General features: G+C 44.1%; 1 protein-coding gene across 1 annotated transcript in view; it reads left to right on the top strand.

Annotated features, from left to right (window-relative positions):
* Nucleotides 1-13,669, top strand: part of LOC119553214 (MOXD1 homolog 2) — a 113,576-nt gene extending 99,907 nt beyond the window's left edge. Inside the window, exons 10-11 of the mRNA XM_037863471.1 lie at nt 5,106-5,274; nt 8,321-13,669. Of these exons, the coding sequence (XP_037719399.1) occupies nt 5,106-5,274; nt 8,321-8,632 (481 nt within the window). The 3' untranslated portion in view covers nt 8,633-13,669. The remainder of the gene's footprint in view (nt 1-5,105; nt 5,275-8,320) is intronic.
* Nucleotides 13,670-14,336: the final 667 nt, after the last annotated feature.

Here is a 14,336-nt window from a genome sequence, read left to right as displayed (position 1 = left end):
CGTCATCATGCAAAACTCATTGAAGTCGTTAGCGTGCGTCGGGGCCCAAGGACATGAAGCACACAATGCATCCGAGGAGGGGCGGCGGGTGGAGTGTGGTGGTTGTGTGGCGTCTGCGAGGATGTGCGGAAGCAGGCAGCAGGACATCAACTGGCTGGGGAATGCAATGCACTACAGTGAGAAACTTTGGTTAAAAACATGGATTCCGAAAAATTCAGTTTTTATGTTAGCATTAATTTCGTTTAATTATTATAGTCTTTATATAATTTAAAATATTATATTCTAGTGGTGTCCAAATATAAGCTTGGGTTATTCCTTTTAAAATTATTTAAGTTTTCAAATCGCAAATATAGTAACAGAAGCTAAGCCGCTGCTTTATATTTATATTACTTTATTCTGAATTCAAACGCTGTCTTTCACTTCTTACTCGTAAGTAGAGCGATTTACTAACGTGGGTTTCAACGTTAGAAAAACATGAAGTTGGCTGCGATTACCATCGCTACCTATCATTACAGAGTTGCCAGATCAACGGATATTCAACACCTAACCTTCAAATACAAAAATTGCTTCTAATCAGATCTAACCTTAGAGGAGCTATGTATTTCTTATCCCTTATCTAAATATAGTGTAAGTGGAGAGTGATATCTACCTTCTCCTGACCCTTTTCTCTCCGTGCACCTGCCGAATCGCGGAGCTTCATTGATCATGCGCCCAACCAGCTGCCTCCCCGCCGCCACATACTCGCACACGGTTCATTCCCTTTCACGAGTCCTTTGGCCAGGGCCTGATTCCTGAATCGCTCCGATGCCCGGCCCGATTGCCCCGTTATTGGCTTAATTTACGTTTTACGTTTTGGGGTTTTGTTGCCTGATTTTTCCTTGCGGCCCGATGACCATTTCGGGTGCGCTTTTTTGAGCGCCAAACGAAACGAACGCGTCGGGAAAAAAGGGAAACCAGAAAAAATAATGTGATAGTGGTTTTTACAATTTACGCACTTGCCATGGCCACCGAAATTAATTTTAATTGTACGTGCGTTTGTATCTGACTCACCACTGGCCTGGATCTGGTGCCGGCATTAAAATCAAAGTAATTATTCAAGTTGTGTGCATTTCCACTCCCGTCCTGCGAGTCCTCCGTTGTTTTCGCCCGCCTTTGTTTATTGGCGTTTTCTGTTTGTTGAGCCACGCAAATTGGCTTCATTTTATAGTGCTTGCCTTCGGGTCGCAGCTTTCGTTAATTGTTTGGGGCTGAGTGATATAGATATCCTCTTTGTGCCCAGTTTCCGCTTCCCCAAAGGGAGCCTCATTAAGGCTCATGATATCCTTTATTACTTTATGACTTTTCCTCCTCGCCGAGCCTCATCTTTGCATATCGGATGACCGGCTGCACACACGGAATTTTTCGGGCTTTCGGCTTCCTCCGCTTTGTTATCGATACTCCTTGCGTGGCCCATCGCAATTATCCTGCGAGATGTTTTTGCTTCGCTTGTTAAGTTTATACTTTCAAGACGCGTAAAAAGATGGCGAGTTAATTAATACCAGGTCCAAGGAAACTGGTTTGTGCTTGAAGGTGCTTTGCTGCCTTTGAGACTCAAATTCATAGAAAGCGCTCATTATTTTGAAGTACTGTGTCGAACAATTTAAAATTTCAATGTCTAGTTTGGAAGAGTGCTTTAAGAAACAGGTGACTCGTTAAGTACGAAACTCCCAACTGGGTAATTATGCCAGCATACCCTGGAAATAATTGGTATTTCCTCTATAAATATTTTCTACACACTTTTGAAAATTCTTTCGAAAATCTTAGTCAATTTGAGGCCATTTCTGTGATTTTTCCTAGAACGGTTATTTAGCCGAAGCTCTATTATCGTTTAGCTTTGATTTAAAGTGGACATGATTTGTGCTTCCTTTTTCTTTTGAGAGATTTTAATAGCCAGATTGATCGCATATCCATTTTCTCCCCCACCCTGCCCAGTTTAGTTTTCATTTGTCATCAAGAACGGTCATTTGGTCGTTATGCCAATTGCAATTGCATTCGGCTTCAAAATTGAATTCTGCCCCATGCAAGCAGGAGGTCATAAATGCACACGAACACACACTTGGCCTCCGCCAGAGCTACTGTGCCACGCCCTCCGCCTCCGTTGTGGAATTGCGCCGTCGTCATAACGCTACATAAATAAACCCATTGCAAAGCGCATTGCAGTTGGAACCCCAACCCAAACCCCAGCCCAAACCCGAACCCAAGTCCGAGCCCGGAGTGGAAATTGATGGCGCAAGAAGTGCAGAAGAGCAGCAGGAGCTGGAGTTGCTGCTGGAATCCATGGCCATGGCCTGGAGCCGGTTCCGCTCAAAATGCATTTCGGAGCTGGCATTGTGATGTGCCGTGCCATTGGATTTTATAATCAACAGTGCCAAACCAGTGACTCCCAGCACCAATCCCACTCCGAGCCCGGGATCCTTTGTCCTGCCGAATGTTGCTGCCGGCTAGTTGGCCGGATTCCTGTTGCTGCTGGGCCATCATTTTAATTATACTGAGTGCCAATGAAGTCAATGGCGATAAGGCTAAAACGCCGGCGATTGATGCCGCACAGCGGGGCGTTCGAGTGGTGAGTGGTGGGCGGGGGCCGCTGGGCGGGGCAACATCCTCTCGAGGATGTTATCCCGTTTTTACATTACCCACATCTGTGTGAGTTTCCACTGCATTTATATTTATTATATGTGTGTGGGAGGTCACGGCGGCTTCGGTTACGGTCATGCAGGCCGGATATATTAGCAAGCGAACCTTGCACCCCGCCCCCACTCCCATCGACACCCATCCAATGAACCGCAAAACACCAAATGTAAAAGGGAGATGCACTGCAGATACACTGGGAGAAAAGGGTCTATCCCGATGTGATGCATCTGCAAGAACCAGAAGTGCTTAAAGAAGTACATAAATCATAGACGTCGACTTTAAGTGAAATATTTTATAACATCCGATTTTTAGGGATCCCTTATTTGTTCAAATGAACCGCAAAATTAATTCTACCCTTATTCTGTGTTTAGTGTTACTTATAATTTACTTCGTTGGTAAATCAATTTACTGTCATACAATTTAAATAATATCAAATTTTAGTAGTGTCTTTAAGGTAGACATTGAGCTCACAAAATACAAAATATATTGGTGAATTTGAATCTAATGCCGAAACTACCCATAATTTTTGTTCAAGTGCACTGCACTGCCGCAAAACAGATGGACGGAGAAGGGCCGGGCCATATATTATTTTATATTATTATTATTGCGGGACGCAGGACATGGACCCGGACACGGACCGCACGGACATGGACATGCGGGAGGACTCGCACAAGTGGCCAGCGCCATTAGAGGAAGTGGGCGAGGGGGAGGTTTTGCAATCAATCCGCAGACATTAATATTTTTCGTGTTTCCAACCGCAAATTGTTGCGGCTGCTGCAGCGGCACTTCCACCCCCTCCCCCTTGCTCGCCGCAGGAGTCACCCCTGCCACCCCCTCCCCTGGCACCCCGCCACTGCGGCACCTTTCTCCACTCGGAGAGGACTATCGCAGACACAACCCTCGATGCGGATTGAGTGGAATCATAAATTAATTAAAAGAGATTTGTTTGCGGCTTCCAAAGGATTCTGCCAGCCGCCAAAAACAACTCGCAGGAGAGCACAAAGAAAATGTGCGTTGGTCGCCCCTTCACCCCCTCTCCACCCACGGCCATGGCTATGTGTGTGGGCTCTATGAAATTAAAGCAACATTTTTCGTAATGCCCGGCAAAGAACAAAATTAATTAGCCTAATTGTAAGGGCGGGCGGACATGTCGAGGGGCAGACAGCGCTGAGCCAACCAAGCCAAACGAAGCAAAATGAATGAATGGAGGGAATGAATGAGATGAATATATAGAAGGAATTTATATTGCACAACATCCCGGCCAGTGGTGTAGAGAACAAAAGGGGTGCAGCTGTGGCATGGATTATCTTGCACAGGGATTATATAATAGATCCGGAAGAGTTTCGGGTGCATATTTTTGAGCCCGCTAGAAAGATGTGTTAGTCAATTAAGGGTCGTTTTCTTGTTTACTCAAACGGTAGCCAATATGGTAGAATTTCTAGATTTTCAAAAATAAATAGAGGATAACAGAAACTTAAAAGCAATCCTTTTACATTAACTTAACATTACTTTTTTTACCTCGGTCTTACTACTATCAATACCTAAATGCTTCTTCGCCTCCATTTATCAATGTGTTCAATTCGCTTTCTGAGCTTTCCAAAGCTCCCCTTCTTTTGTAAAATCGCGGCAATCTGACAACAACTAATGACAATAAATCGTCCTTTCAGTCCGATTCTAAAAAAGCCCCTTGCCCTCAAGCCTTTGAAATACTCTGCTTGTGATAAATTGGAAGTCCTAAGTAAAAACACAAATCAAATTAAAAAGCCAAATTATACATATTTGTTATAGGAGAAAGGCCCCGAGCAGCGGGATTGACACAATTGAATAATCAGCAAACAAACAGAGCCACAGAAATGACTTCCATGAGCCAATCCATTAGTCATCTCCCTCGACTCTTCCGGCCGGGGTGTTCCGATTCCAACCCCCCGGACTACGCCACTGATTGCCTGGCGCTGAGGTTTTACACTTTTGGCCCATTTGTTAGGTTTTTCTTCCCCTCGAGGTCTCTGCCCGGTTCGTGTGCGGTTTTTATTTCGCTTTGGCAGACCGAAATTGTAACAACGTATTTGACGCGTCACAAATGAAAATCTAAAAGATTAATTAGCTCAAGTTTTTGTTGAGCGCGCGCCTTTCCCGAGGAAAATCCGAGCGTAAATCTGCCAGGACTTACCGAGGAAGGGAAGCCACCAGCCGCCAGCCGGGGATCAGGACCATCCCGCCTCCTCGATTCTGGGGGTAAAAGTTGAAAATCTGCTGGCAAAGCGCCTTTTCGGGGTGGCAGACTGTTTCGGCGGGGCCCGTCGCACTTCGGCTTGCGAGTGTAATAAATTTTAAGTCCTAATCAAAGTTGACAATAATAATAAAGTTAATAATGTTATTTAGCATCTCTCAGCATCCCTCTAACGCCCTCGCATCTCTTATGTCTTATCTTGCAGCGACTCGAACCCCGTGCTTATATCATCGCCACCCGAATTGGCCGGAATGACACTGGAGGCACGTCTGATATCCTACGACTGGGAGAATCAATTTGGCGAATTCCAGGAGGCCACACGCAAGGGCAGCTTCAAGCCCATTTGCTGGGGGGCCAAGAACCATGTGGTGCCGGTAAGTTAAAGCCAGACTTTTCGATTTATGCCCGATGATAGCCCCACAGCAGCCATGTATGGGTATGTCCCGAAGACGGAGTGCTCCACTTTCCCAGCAATCTCCCTGTCCGTCCGCTCTGTCACAGTTGAAATCGCATTAACCCTTTTTATCTATCTGGGCATCTCAATCTCGTCCTTCTTACTTCGCTCGTTCGCCCTAATCGCAGCGAGCATTTCGTCCTGCTCCTCCTGCTGCTCCTGCTGCTTTACATCCATCAGCTTAATCAGCTAAATTGCTAGACAATATCTGGGATAATTTTTCTTGCTGCCATTTGATGGCCCCACCCACACCCACATACAGCAGCAGGACCCAGACAAGTGCTCATTTATTCATTGAGCGGGTGGTGCAGCAGGAGAGTTAAAGCAGAAAAGACATTAGGGCCTGCCCACATCCCCACAGCCCCCGCATCCATCGGTTGGGGCAAAATGCGGGTAATGTCTACCGGAAACCGCACGTTATAAAGTGCAATCAATTGCATTGCGGCCATGGGCAGCGTTCGTTCGAGTTTGTTAGGCGCCACTTTACGGCAGTCTGGAGTGCAGAGTATGGAGTGCAGAGTGGAAAGTGGATGGTAGATGGTGGATGGAGGGCCTCCCTTTGGCCGACCGAGTCGCATATATCAGGCCAACACACGTACGACTTCGACAACGATCATTCTAATGGGTCACACAGTGAGGCGAACTGGAGGACCAACGCTTCCCAGCCAGCTGGCTCTAATTCACGTCCAAAATGGTTTAGACCAGCTGACTGAATGCTCCCATATGAGCATGGTTCTCCGGCATTCTCTTTTCCCGCTTTCCGGGGCCGCCTTTAATACTTGGCACTGTGGAAATTGCGGGAAATTGCTTAAGTTGGAAATTGTTGCCATTTTTATGCCACTGACTTGGTCCGGCGTTCACTCTGAGTTTTCGCCTGTGGCTCGGCTTCGATTGCGGCTCTCGAGCAAAATTATCAACGCTTGGATTGCCATCGATTTTCCGTGCTATTGCGTTAAATGTTGTTGCCCATTTCAGCTCGGTTCGGTTAAGTCTGCCATTTTTTTGCAGCTGTCCTTTAGTCAATAATTCATTGAAGAACTCACCCGGAGGCAGCACCCCATCCGCATCCCCATCCTGTGGCCACCCACTTGACGGACAGGCCCATCGAATTTGTAAAAACCCCCGAAGCGCCCAAATTAGCACAGAGGCGGGCAAAAAATCCCATAGTTCTGCGTGGGTGTGTGTTTGGTCAAAAGGTGAACGGCAGTTAAATGTAGCGGAAAATATACAGCGGCAAAAAGGTGACAAAGGAGCAGAAGAAGTCTGTGATTAGTTTTCACAAAGCCCTCAGATCCCCGGGGTTCGGTGAGTCGGAAGGCCTAGTTCCTGGTCACAAAAAGATCTCGAGCTGATGGGGCTCACTGAGCAATGGGGCTGGGACCTAGCCCGACAAATTCCGGGCGCCTAACCAACTGGGAAATGCCCTGAAAACTGATTGATTGATATAAAGTTATGACCGGCACAGAGGGCCGTGCAGTACTATCAAGACTTTAGCGCCAACTCTTTTATGGGCCCTTATTTTGGGTCAACCTAATTAACATAATACAAAATATGGTAGCGCACTTTTTTGGGACTGCCTTGGCTTTCAAAACCGGCAAAGCGGCGAACAAAAAAAGGACAAAGCCGGCCAACCTAATTAGCATGTCAATCTCTGCACACGGGCACGGGAATATCTATGGCCTAGCTTTGGGGCAGCCAGTAAATTTAGGCCAGAGCGAGGTATTAAAGCCTCCAATTTATGCATAAAACAAAATTGCACATTTTATACTGTTCAACCTGAATGGCCATGGAAACAGCGGCGGCGCAAACAAACACACATTCCTTTTCAATTAAAATGTCTGTCAGTGGCAACAAGGCGAACTCCTCGCAGGCCCACACCTGGATACGTCTGTCAAGCATTCGGTGGCTCCCATGGAATTCCACCTCGCTTTTTCGGTCCTTCTGTGAACGGCCCCAAAACGATTCACAAAATGCCTTTTCAAAAATTCAACAACCAACAACGAGCTCTGCCGTCGTCGTCGCCGTGGCCGTCGCCCGATTTGCATAATATTATTAGTAAACACTCGTTATGAAGTCAGCCACGCCCGCCGACCGCCGACCACCCACCCGCCCCATGCAAATGCAGACATTCGCTAGATTTAGATTTTCGACTGGGCATAAAATATTTGACCGCAGCCAAGTCCCAGGATCTCCCCGCCACCAGCGCCCCTATTTATAAACACAAATTTATTCAGCGTAATTAAAACACAAAATTTTGCCAACGAATTCACTGGGGACTCCAGGAGTAAACACCGTGTGGGCGTGGGAAGAGTGGGTGGGGACCCTGCTCTGAAGCTTCATTGTTTTGCGATTGTACCGGGATTGTGCTCAAGCTTGGGTGCTGTTTGCCCTATCTCTTTTCGTATCTCTTTTTATATCTCTGTTTTGAAAATGTTTTGGTGGCACTATTTCCGCGAGCTTGTTGATACTTTTTGATATAATTTAATTTAAAATATATTTATTATCGTAGACTCTATCTAAGTTACATATTTAATATAAAACAAAAGAGACCTACTGTTCGCCTACTATTTTTAGAGCTCAGCTAAAGATTTCTTAAAAAGTATACAGCTTTTTGGAATTCTTAATTCTGAATTAGATTTATATAATTTGAGATACAAACAGTTAATATATTAGCAATTAAAAAAAGGTTGATATAAATTGGATTTTACCCGAAATACTTCGTTCTGTAAAGAGTATCCTACAGACCGTTTTTCTCGGCCCACGTCCTCCGCCGTTTTTGTTGCACTGTCCACGGCATAAATAAGCTTTTCAATTTCCTTGCTCTCGCTGGCTCTATCCCGAAAGGAAAACAACCGAAAAGCGTTGGCAAAGGAGAAAAATTTAATTAATGTCGTAATTTATTGTGTACAGATCCAGAGTCGCAGCCGCTAATGTTTGCCATTTCCCCCGCTCTTATCGTCCCACAGGGCTCCGAGTTCCTCGAGGGGTACAGCATAAATGTGACCAAGACCTACAAGAAGCACCGCCGGTGCAAGCCGAAGCGCCCCCTGGCCCCGCCCACCGAGCGCACTGCTCCGCCGCCCGCCTCCGACCTCAGCGAGCTGCCGGTGCTCCACGAGCTGGACAACAACAACATCATCGAGGGCGCGGCGCGGAGCAGTCGGAGCTCGGCGACCGACGTGCACGGCCTGAGCCGCGGCAGCGGGCGCCAGTTCATCAGCTGCCTGCTCTGGCTGGGGGCCTCCTCCTGGTGGCTCCTGCTGATGCTCAGGACGTGAGGGAATTGAAGGGGACCCGGCGGCAGACGAAGCAGCAGCGGCAGCAGCGGCAGCGGGAAGCACAGGCACCACCGTCTCAACACACTAAACTAACCACACAGCTGAGGAACAGAGGGAAAATCAGTGAAAACAAAATAGAGTACTGGAACAGCGAACGCAACTCAACTACAGCTCTCTAACTACAAATGACATCTCCTAATCCTACTACAGATACAAATAGAAGCAGAATGAAAATGCGGAAAAGAGGAAAACATGAAATATTCATAATAAGCTAGCGTATAACAGCTTTTCCCGTCCCCTCCCCCGTACACCTGCTGGTCCCGAACGCCCATTTATTTAAGCTCCTCCCTCCACAGTTTTGTTGATTTTGTTCTAGAGTTTTAGTAAATTATTAATGATTTTTTTAAGTAGTCTAAGCTGGAAAAAATAAACACAAATGTCGAAAAAACAGGCAAACAATGTCGAGAAAAACCGAAAAGCAATAATTAGTTGTTGTTGTCGTTATTAAATATACAAAATGCGAAATTGTAAAAGATACAGATATTATAGATATACACCATGACTACATATATATAGAGCAGTCATTCCTTCTACCATAACGGATATAAACCATACACCTATATTTAGATATCTATGTATACATATAGGGTCTGACTTATGTAAAGCTTGAGCGTCTGATGGGTTTTGTTGGGCATTGCAAGAAACAATCGTAGAAGGGAAAGGCATCAAGTGGCAAGTGGAGGAACGCGCATCAGGCCCTTTATCCCTCCCCCAGTTAAGTTTAGTCCGAGCTACTAGGAGGAACTAAGTTCGAGCGGAAGATCACAAGTACATCACACAAACAAACGAACAAACACGACACAAGCATGCATAAACTTTATACGTCCATTTAAGAAGCAAACCGAGAGAGACAGATTCGAATGAGAAGGGATTTAGTTTAACGTAATATTAGAAAAGACTTGGATGAATTTACTCTGACTTGCAAAAGACCAGGAACGGAAATTAATTGATGGCAAGAGCGATAACTGAGAGAGTAATTGTCATCACACAATTTACAAATATTTTAGTCTGATTTAAAGTCATGTTGCATCAGGATAAAGATGAATCGATACGTTTCCACAACATTTCTGTGAACGCTGTCGACCTATTGCTACCAATTCACTCCTATGCAGATTGCACAAATGTATCTTCTGGTTTTGTTTCGGTTAACCTGTTCTGACGACACAACACTCGCGCTTTTATCCTAAGTTTATCCTAAGTTACCTAATGCAAATCTACCTGCTCTCTGAACTACAAAAAGAAATTAAGAAAAGAAGCATAGATATTCTGTACACTCAAAGTGTTGCCTCCTCTCTTTCTTACTCGCTGTCGTTCTACTAATATATCTACGTTTAGCACGATAGGCTATAACTTTTCTAGACCTAAGTTGTAAATATACTCTAACGAACGGAGAACGGGAAACTACTGCGGAATTGCAAGCCACGGAAGGAAAGGCGGAGTTGAAGCATTATACAGGGTGTGTGATTAGGTACGGCTCTCGATCAGCTCTAGCAGCTCTAGGCGTAGGATTGATGTCTCACTAGGCTCTATATTACTGCATACGGATAGACGGTTAGAGGACACTTAGAAACGTACGACGGCGCCGCCAAGATCTGCTCGAAGTAGTAAAAATATACCATATACATACGACATACATATAAAGTAAATTTATATATACACATACGATAACTATATCTATAAAGTCTATATATACAATACCATACATCTATAAGTAGTTACGTGGTTCGTAGTTGTAAATGTGAATGTGAGTATTTTATACAAAACAGAAAAGAAACGAATAAAAAACAAATAAAGCGAAGCATGAAGCGATAACAAGAAACCCATTTTTATACCAAAAGAAAGAGAGCGATGATGATAAGCCCCCTTGATGCGATCGAGCGAAATCGCACGCTATATATACAAATCACATATATTTTAGGATAACCGCTGTAACTAAGATTAGAGCCGAGTTGGCGTAAGCAGAAAGCAAATGCAAAGTTGAAACAATCAAAATAACATTTAAACAACAAGCGGAAATACTTTTTTGCGCTAAACTATTAAAAGTTTGCCTCACACCAACACCAAGACCAACACACTCACGCACTCACACTGACAAAACTTTAGCCCTGTTAGCGAAAAAAGTGAAACTTTGGTGCAGCCAGAGGCGCGGCCTTTATATATGGGCCATCCTGTTTTTGAGGTTTCCCCACTTGCCGGCAACTTTTTAATGGACCCTCCTTTCCCCGAGTCCCATCCCTTCCAGCTGAGTGCCAGCGCCTCCAGCCGTGCTGGCAGTCCAACTAGGTCTAATTAGGAGCGATGAGCAACCGACAACCGACATCGTTCTCATAGTTTTGGCTTTCGATTCGCCGCTTTGTCCTTTGTCATAGCAACCTGGCCACTCTTCTTGCCTCTTTTACCTTTGTTTGGCACATTAATTAAACTTCTTGTCCGGAAAAGCCGGAGCGGGGAAATGGGCAAAAACAAGGCGCACAATTACAAAGGCCAGCGGAAGGAAACTAAAACGAAAACATTCCTTCTTTGGCTCGCCAATTGGAAATTAGTTTCGCCAACTGGCGAGCAGACACAGAACACACAGCTCACACACAAAAACAGAGGAAATGTATTCATATAATTTAATTAAATGCAAACAACAAAAACGGTTTTGGAAATGTACTTGCGATAGAAACGATAAAAAAGTCGGAAAATAGTTTCAAAAACTACATATACAAAGCGTAATAAAGGGGAACTAAACGAAAGCTAAACTAAAATAATCTAACTAAAGCTAAAACAGAACACACAAACATGCTGGAAACATACAGCCAGAGATGGAACCCGGAGGTATGGACAATGGTGTCTTGGGGATATAAGCTGATAAAGAGCTGCAACAACCTGACCGACAGTCTGCACAGATTAAGCCAATGAATCGGGCTTCTTGGCCAAACTTTTCCTGGCACGATAGCGGCCCAGAGCAGAAAATTTGGAATGCAGAGCAGAGCCTTAAAGTCCGTCTGTTCCCCTGGCTTTGGCCATTCCCAGGCACTGCTGGCTCAATGCTTTGTCGGCCAAGTCCACTTGGCTCTGCCTTCTATCCGTCTAAAGCATTTAACATTTTTTCGCTCTGCTATGGCCCACTCTGACTCTGGTCCTTTGTTGGCGCAGAAAAAGCTGAGCGCAGGACTCCATTCAGGAAACTAATAAGTTTTTAAAAGTGACCCAATTAGCTCGTTTAACTTGTTTCCCCATTCTGCAGATGCCTCAAAGACACCTTTTGTCCATCCACTCAAAGGCCTCTCGAGAACCAGGCGAAGAACCTCCGCTGGGATCCAGATTGGAGGCTGTCAAAGTGCTAAAGTAGCAAACACACAACAGACACACAACATACACACAACACACCCGCACACTCAGAGAACAATGTAGCATGTTGGTAGTATCAAGATAGGTGCATAAGTTCTTAGACCCTCTATTGAAAGTTTTTATTTTGCGAACGAGGAAGGCGAAAAAACGAATGAATGTGGACGCAGAGAGAGAGACGAGATACCAAAACAAAACACAACCTACCTAAAGCGATAAAACAAAACCTAACTATTTTTAGTGTGTACCTTGATTTTTTCAAAGCGAAAGAAACCCTGAGCACGAAGAGATGTGCAGCAGGAGACCCCCAGGATAACTAATATTAATAGATATATACGAGTATATGAGAAATAACGTAAAAGTAAAAGCAATAATGAGCAAACGCATAGCTATCAATAGGAAGACGAGAGGTAGGCTAAAAAATACTCTAACTCTAGGCAAAAGATAACAGTAAGACGTAGTTGACGATCGTGAGGAAAACGTGTAGCATACTTTTTGGCAGCCTATTGGCGGAAACGGAAATGAGCGATCGAAGAGAGGTCGGAATCGGAAACGGAACGAAAATGGGAACAGGAACAGGGGCGAGAAGTAGGAAAGTTAAAGAAGGTTAGGGAAGGCTGAAATCGAATTGCATATGATTAAAACATAAAACAAAAAACTATTTTAAAGTAGAGCAGTTTGCAAAATATTTAAATGTGTCGTTAGAAAACCCCCAAAAATTGTAGTTGCATTGTCGTTAGCCATAGTAGCAAAGTTGCATATTGAATACGAGGAAACAGGAGCAAATCGAATTGGAGGAAGAAGCATACATACCATACATCAATCAAAGAGAACTAACATAGCCGGCATCTTAGAAACATCATCAGTATTTGTGTATAAGTCCTGCATGAATCGGAATACATACATACAAACAGGCCCACATAGATACATATACATATGCATACAAACATATAAATATTGTAACGTACGGATAAATATAGCTAAAGCCAACCACACAGAACCCCAAAGCAGTCCCCAGAAAAAAAGTTAGGGTCAATCCCCAGAATAAACTTAAAACAAAGCCCGATAAAAGGATAACACCACTTGATCATAAGCTATAGACAACAGAATCGAGCTCTGCGAGAACGGAGGCAACTGTACTTGAGTGAGAGGCAGCAGAAACCACAGTTAATACCTCCTAAATGCCAGTAAATCCCCAAACGGGCTTTCCTTAAGCGCTCTTCAGTCGCCGTCACCTGGCCCAGGCACATCTTCAGTTCGACCCAACCTCAAACTGAGCTCAACCTAACCTCAATCTGTTTAAGGATAAAATGCAAGCGGTTGCCTCTACTCTCCCAGCCAAATCAACACTCACGTACAGCCACACTCCGACACAGTTACACACCAGACATTTTTGATACCGAACTAATTGATAATGAGAACAGGAAAACAGGAAGCTGAGTGAGGAGAACAGACAGGCGGACGAACATCATTTATCTATTGTGAACTACATTGTTTGATTGTGAGCTAAGTTCCGACTACTACAACCACTACTCTCTATGAATGTTTTTAGGTTATTCACTAAAATAATTTTGTAATATACTAAAACCGCAAGCTAAGCAACTTTTACTATAACAACAAATGATGAAAACCGAAAAAACAAAAACAAACAATAAAATAAAATATATATTAAATATATATATATATATATATAGAAATTTAAACGTGTTTTTATTGTCGACGGGTATGTCGATCCTGGGAAAATCCACTGTTATTTTCTGTTAAGCTCCCGTTTAAACAAAAGCTATTTTTGCTTTCACTCTGAATTTAAATTCGATTTTTGTGGCGCCTACTGGAGTAAAAGTGTTCGCACAAATACATTAGCGTATAGGTAGATTATACCCACTTAAATTCCTACGTATTTATTTATGTAAATTTAGTTAAATGCAAATTAATTACATAACTGCCTGTAAAAGCTGAAAACGCTGCCAAATGAAAATGTTTACAAACTGCAACAACAAAAACAGCGAGTTTGGCGACTTCGCACACACGTACGCGCATACTTTAGTATAAACAAGCAATACGGAAAAGCGGGTAAAAGCGAGGTAAGCCTCGAAGCAAAAATTATTTTTGCATCATTAATTTACATTTATATTCAATTAAAGCGCAAACACATTGCCAGGGGGAGGTAAACGGCGCGGGGCTTGCGGGCGGGTTTGCAGTCGTGCCAAATGGAAGGCGAGTACCTTACAAACCGCTGGGCGTGGCTCTGTGCAAACACAAGCAAGCCAGAAGGAGAGAGCACTAGTCGTCCGAAAGAAAAGACTTATTA

The sequence above is a fragment of the Drosophila subpulchrella genome, chromosome 3L (genome assembly GCF_014743375.2).
Source record: "Drosophila subpulchrella strain 33 F10 #4 breed RU33 chromosome 3L, RU_Dsub_v1.1 Primary Assembly, whole genome shotgun sequence".
Lineage (NCBI taxonomy): Eukaryota > Metazoa > Arthropoda > Insecta > Diptera > Drosophilidae > Drosophila > Drosophila subpulchrella.
The sequence above is the reverse complement of the archived record's forward strand: the minus strand, read 5'-3'. Positions and strand labels throughout refer to the sequence as shown.